General features: G+C 33.3%; 1 protein-coding gene across 1 annotated transcript; it reads left to right on the top strand.

Annotated features, from left to right (window-relative positions):
- The first annotated feature begins 413 nt into the window (after positions 1–413).
- LOC118484187 (FH protein interacting protein FIP2-like) lies at positions 414–7,132 on the top strand. The gene is made up of 3 exons (XM_035980174.1): positions 414–632; positions 6,666–6,772; positions 6,935–7,132. Exons 1-3 carry the CDS (start codon positions 599–601, stop codon positions 7,130–7,132), a joined length of 339 nt encoding a protein of 112 aa, XP_035836067.1. The 5' UTR covers positions 414–598.
- Positions 7,133–7,283: the final 151 nt, after the last annotated feature.

Genomic DNA, 7,283 nt, shown 5'->3' with positions numbered 1-7,283 from the left:
ACCAGCCAACCAAGGCCAGCCAAGTCACCCTGTCCCCCGCCCCACGCCAGGCTGAATACCCACGCCAAAGGGGCACCGCCCCAACCAACGCTAGTATATATATTTAACAAAATTAACTTATATATTATTTTTTATGTTTATTTATTTTAGTATTTAGGGTAAAATGACTAAAATACCCTTATATAGGGTCCAGTTGATCAAATTTAATTATAAAAATTAACTAAGTTAGGGTAAGGGACATAATTTGCGAGTGTTTGAATACATAGAGTATGTTTTTGTAATTTTTGAAGGTAAAGGACATAGTTTGCAATTTGGTGTATAAATAAATGAGGGTGTTTTTTTTTTTTTTTTTTTTTTGTAATTTACTCATTTTATAAAGTGTGGGTTTTTATATTTTTGATGAAACTAAAGGTTAGAAGGCTAATTTGTTATTTTTGTTAGTAATTAAAATCTCGTTAATAACTTTTATTCCCTTTTGTAGTTCCAACGCTACCTATAGAAAACAGTTTTCAGGCTTAGCCAACTTTTCATTCTATCTCCTCATTTTTCTTGTCTGCTTTTCATTTCATCGGTTGCACTGCGAACATCTCAAGAGGGGATGGCCTCTTCTCCGCCTGTTCGTCTGAATATAGGTCATAATACATTAATACTTATATCATATTTCTTGCTTTTCATTTTACTATTTCACTCGTAATTCTCTGTTAATAAAGTTTGGTTGCTACATACGATTAAGTTGTTATAAGTTCAAGTAATCTATTTGGACCCATGGACATCGAGGTTTAAGCAAGGGTGTAAACAAGTCAAGACGTTTGTAAGTTACTTAAGATCGACTCGCTAAAAAGCATGAATTGTGAGTACTTAAGACCGACTCGCTAAAAGCATGAATTGGCTGAATATTTTATGTACCGTGAACGACACACTTTAATCATTTATGATGATCTCTCTAAACAAGTTGAACATAAATGAGCTTGAGCCTAAAATCAACTTGTACATAAACGAGCCCGGGCAGGCCTGAACTTCACTTGTGGAGCTAGAGCTGGCTCATGAGCCTAAAAGAGCCTAGTAATTATTTGATTTTGTTTAGTATGGGTGTGCCTATTGGCACACTAAAGTGCCTATTGGCACACTAAAGTGCCTATTGGCACACCAAACCCTAGCAAATTTAGGGTTTATCTACGCAGCGTATTGGTCAATACGCAGCGTATAGGGTTAACCCTCTACGCTGCGTATTGACCAATACTCAGCGTATATAAACCATGGATTTCAGTGCCTGACAACCAATCATTGCACAGAAAACAAGGGTTATATACGCTGCGTATTGGTCAATACGCAGCGTATATAAACCATTAGATTTTTTGGGTCATTTTGGTAGGTTTGAGGGATATTTTTTCACAAAGTTTAAATACACTGCGTATTGACCTCTAAGGAGCGTATATAAAGGTCTGAAAATGTCTTTTATACCCTTGTTTTGAGGCTATAGGAAGCCAAATACAAGGGTAGTTGTGTCATTTTGGTCTCATACGCTGCGTAGGGACCTCTAAGGAGCGTATATAAAGCTCCATTTTTGTATTTTTTTATCATGTATTCCTTTGTTTATTTATAAAAAAAGAAAATTATTTATAAAAAACAATATTATTAGTAAATAATACAAATATAAATTATAAAAATAAAAAATAATATAAATATTATGAATTATAAAAATTAAAAAAGAAAATTATTTATAAAAAAAACAATATTATTGGTAAATAATACTAATATATTGTTTTGTTATCGTTTAAATTAAATTATCGTATTCCTTTGTTTATTTATTAAAAAAGAAAATTATTTATAAAAAAAGAATATTATTCGTAAATAATACAAATATATTATATTGTTATCGTTTAAATTAAATTATCTTATCGTATTGCATCGTATCGTATCGTATCGTATTGCATCATATCGTATCGTATAGTGTATAGTATATAAGTCTCGTATAGAGGCCTATACGGGTGTTATTGTTTAGTATCGTATCGTATCGTATAGTGTAGTATAAGTCTCGTATAGGTTTCCTATAGGTCTTGTATATGCATATAGGATTAGACGGGACTTAAACCACACCTATACGATACTACGATATCACACTTATAGGCTTATACGAGGTTAATACGTGACCTAAACCACACCTATACGATACGATATCACACTTATAGGCTTATACGAGGTCAATACGTGACCTATACGACGCTATACGATACAATATCACACTTATAGGCTTATACGAGGTCAATACGTGACCTATACTACGTTATATGATACGATATCACACTTATAGGGTTATACGAGGTAAATACGTGACCTATACCACACCTATACGATACGATATCACACTTATAGGCTTATGCGAGGTCAATACGTGACCTATACGACGCTATACGATACGATATCACACTTATAGGCTTATACGAAGTCAATACATGACATATACTACGTTATACCATACAATATCACACTTATAGGCTTATACGAGGTCAATACGGGACATATACTATGCTATACGATACGATATCACACTTATAGGCTTATACGAGGTCAATACGGGACATATACTATGCTATACGATATCACACTTATAGTCTTATACGAGGTCAATACGTGACCTAAACCACACCTATACGATACGATATCACACTTATAGGCTTATACGAGGTCAATACGGGAACTAAATCACACCTATATGCTTATACGGGTGTTATATCGTATCGTATAGTATCGTATCGGGTGTTATTTTCCTTTTTTTTATAAATAAACAAAGGAATACACAAAAAAAAAACAAAAATAGAGCTTTATATACGCTCCTTAGAGATCACTACGCAGCCTATAAGACGAAAATGACACAACTACCCTTGTATTTGGCTTCGTATAGCCTTAATACAAGGGCATAAATGACATTTTCAGACCTTTACATACGCTGAGTATTGGTCAATACGCAGCATATATAAACTATAAGGGTTAAAAAGATAATTTTACCCCAGGTTTGGGGTTAAAAATAATTTTACCACCCTTTAAATACGCTGCGTATTGACCTATACGCAGCGTATATAAAGGTCTGAAAATGTCTTTTATACCCTTGTTTTGAGGCTATAGGAAGCCAAATACAAGGGTAGTTGTGTCATTTTGGTCTCATACGCTGCGTAGGGACCTCTAAGGAGCGTATATAAAGCTCCATTTTTGTATTTTTTTATCATGTATTCCTTTGTTTATTTATAAAAAAAAGAAAATTATTTATAAAAAACAATATTATTAGTAAATAATACAAATATAAATTATAAAAATAAAAAATAATATAAATATTATGAATTATAAAAATTAAAAAAGAAAATTATTTATAAAAAAAACAATATTATTGGTAAATAATACTAATATATTGTTTTGTTATCGTTTAAATTAAATTATCGTATTCCTTTGTTTATTTATTAAAAAAGAAAATTATTTATAAAAAAAGAATATTATTCGTAAATAATACAAATATATTATATTGTTATCGTTTAAATTAAATTATCTTATCGTATTGCATCGTATCGTATCGTATCGTATCGTATTGCATCATATCGTATCGTATAGTGTATAGTATATAAGTCTCGTATAGAGGCCTATACGGGTGTTATTGTTTAGTATCGTATCGTATCGTATAGTGTAGTATAAGTCTCGTATAGGTTTCCTATAGGTCTTGTATATGCATATAGGATTAGACGGGACTTAAACCACACCTATACGATACTACGATATCACACTTATAGGCTTATACGAGGTTAATACGTGACCTAAACCACACCTATACGATACGATATCACACTTATAGGCTTATACGAGTTCAATACGTGACCTATACGACGCTATACGATACAATATCACACTTATAGGCTTATACGAGGTCAATACGTGACCTATACTACGTTATATGATACGATATCACACTTATAGGGTTATACGAGGTAAATACGTGACCTATACCACACCTATACGATACGATATCACACTTATAGGCTTATGCGAGGTCAATACGTGACCTATACGACACTATACGATACGATATTACACTTATAGGCTTATACGAAGTCAATACATGACATATACTACGTTATACCATACAATATCACACTTATAGGCTTATACGAGGTCAATACGGGACATATACTATGCTATACGATACGATATCACACTTATAGGCTTATACGAGGTCAATACGGGACATATACTATGCTATACGATACGATATCACACTTATAGTCTTATACGAGGTCAATACGTGACCTAAACCACACCTATACGATACGATATCACACTTATAGGCTTATACGAGGTCAATACGGGAACTAAATCACACCTATATGCTTATACGGGTGTTATATCGTATCGTATAGTATCGTATCGGGTGTTATTTTCCTTTTTTTTTATAAATAAACAAAGGAATACACAAAAAAAAAAACAAAAATAGAGCTTTATATACGCTCCTTAGAGATCACTACGCAGCCTATAAGACGAAAATGACACAACTACCCTTGTATTTGGCTTCGTATAGCCTTAATACAAGGGCATAAATGACATTTTCAGACCTTTACATACGCTGAGTATTGGTCAATACGTAGCATATATAAACTATAAGGGTTAAAAAGATAATTTTACCACAGGTTTGGGGTTAAAAATAATTTTACCACCCTTTAAATACGCTGCGTATTGACCTATACGCAGCGTATATAAAGGTCTGAAAATGTCTTTTATACCCTTGTTTTGAGGCTATAGGAAGCCAAATACAAGGGTAGTTGTGTCATTTTGGTCTCATATGCTGCGTAGGGACCTCTAAGGAGCGTATATAAAGCTCCATTTTTTTATTTTTTTATCATGTATTCCTTTGTTTATTTATAAAAAAAAGAAAATTATTTATAAAAAACAATATTATTAGTAAATAATACAAATATAAATTATAAAAATAAAAAATAATATAAATATTATGAATTATAAAAATTAAAAAAGAAAATTATTTATAAAAAAAACAATATTATTGGTAAATAATACTAATATATTGTTTTGTTATCGTTTAAAATAAATTATCGTATTCCTTTGTTTATTTATTAAAAAAGAAAATTATTTATAAAAAAAGAATATTATTCGTAAATAATACAAATATATTATATTGTTATCGTTTAAATTAAATTATCTTATCGTATTGCATCGTATCGTATCGTATCGTATCGTATTGCATCATATCGTATCGTATAGTGTATAGTATATAAGTCTCGTATAGAGGCCTATACGGGTGTTATTGTTTAGTATCGTATCGTATCGTATAGTGTAGTATAAGTCTCGTATAGGTTTCCTATAGGTCTTGTATATGCATATAGGATTAGACGGGACTTAAACCACACCTATACGATACTACGATATCACACTTATAGGCTTATACGAGGTTAATACGTGACCTAAACCACACCTATACGATACGATATCACACTTATAGGCTTATACGAGTTCAATACGTGACCTATACGACGCAATACGATACAATATCACACTTATAGGCTTATACGAGGTCAATACGTGACCTATACTACGTTATATGATACGATATCACACTTATAGGGTTATACGAGGTAAATACGTGACCTATACCACACCTATACGATACGATATCACACTTATAGGCTTATGCGAGGTCAATACGTGACCTATACGACGCTATACGATACGATATCACACTTATAGGCTTATACGAAGTCAATACATGACATATACTACGTTATACCATACAATATCACACTTATAGGCTTATACGAGGTCAATACGGGACATATACTATGCTATACGATACGATATCACACTTATAGGCTTATACGAGGTCAATACGGGACATATACTATGCTATACGATACGATATCACACTTATAGTCTTATACGAGGTCAATACGTGACCTAAACCACACCTATACGATACGATATCACACTTATAGGCTTATACGAGGTCAATACGGGAACTAAATCACACCTATATGCTTATACGGGTGTTATATCGTATCGTATAGTATCGTATCGGGTGTTATTTTCCTTTTTTTTATAAATAAACAAAGGAATACACAAAAAAAAAAAAAAACAAAAATAGAGCTTTATATACGCTCCTTAGAGATCACTACGCAGCCTATAAGACAAAAATGACACAACTACCCTTGTATTTGGCTTCGTATAGCCTTAATACAAGGGCATAAATGACATTTTCAGACCTTTATATACGCTGAGTATTGGTCAATACGCAGCGTATATAAACTTTGTGAAAAAATGATCCCTCAAACCTACCAAAATGACCCAAAAAAGTCTAATGGTTTATATACGCTGCGTAGAGAGCTATACGCAGCGTATATAAACCTTGTTTTCTGTGCAATGATTGGTAATTAGGCACTGAGATCCATGGTTTATATACGCTGAGTATTGGTCAATACGCAGCGTATAGGGTTAACCCTATACGCTGCGTATTGACCAATACGCTGCGTAGGTAAACCCTAAGTGTGCAGATAGGCAAACTGGGTGTGCAGATAGTTAGGGCCTTTAGTATAAGGGGATGATTTTTAGTTAAAGAAAGTGTCAGTGAACTTATTCCAAAATTCTCTGTTAAATATTCAGTAATGTTGCTGAAACAGGTGGAAGAAAATTCTGCACAACCCTTGATACCCTAACTCTTAGGGATCCCAATTCAATGCTTGCTGCCATGTTTGGTGGTCACCACACTGTTTGCAAGGATGGCAAGGCAAGTATGTAATGTAGACAACATGTTTGTTTGCGAGATCATGTGCATTTCATATTTTGGTTTTGTCTGATGTGAGTAATACTCGGGTCATACTGAATTTCTTAGAGCATAACTTTATTTTTGTGCTCAAAAGGAACATGCTTTGAACATGTGTTATTGCAGGGATATGTGTTTATTGACAGGGATGGGAAGCATTTTCGGCATATTTTGAATTGGCTGAGAGATGGTGTAGCTCCCATTCCCAAATTGTCTGATTTGGAGCGTTCAGAGCTTTTGCAGGAAGCAGAATACTATCAGCTTCTTGTAAGTTTTTTTCATGGATCTATTGTATGGTACCAACTGTGTATACATGTTCAGTAGGCTTGAGCTCGGCTCGTTTAACTTAAAAGTACGAGTGCTCGAGCTCAGCTCATATTGAACTCTATTTCGCTTGAGCTCGACTTGTGAGTAGTTTTCCAAGCTCGAGCTTGGGTTGGGCTTGACTCGTTTATTTTTTATTAATTTATTTACA

This window comes from Helianthus annuus, chromosome 11 (assembly GCF_002127325.2).
Source record: "Helianthus annuus cultivar XRQ/B chromosome 11, HanXRQr2.0-SUNRISE, whole genome shotgun sequence".
Taxonomy (NCBI): Eukaryota; Viridiplantae; Streptophyta; class Magnoliopsida; order Asterales; family Asteraceae; genus Helianthus; species Helianthus annuus.
Note: the sequence above shows the minus strand (reverse complement) of the source record. Positions and strands in the feature narration are given on the sequence as shown.

Coding starts and splice junctions, on each gene's coding strand:
- LOC118484187 (XM_035980174.1), top strand. CDS start 599: ATGGCCTCTTCTCCGCCTGTTCGTCTGAATATAG. Junction 633..6,665: donor GCCTGTTCGTCTGAATATAG/GTCATAATACAT, acceptor TTGCTGAAACAG/GTGGAAGAAAATTCTGCACA. Junction 6,773..6,934: donor CTGTTTGCAAGGATGGCAAG/GCAAGTATGTAA, acceptor GTGTTATTGCAG/GGATATGTGTTTATTGACAG.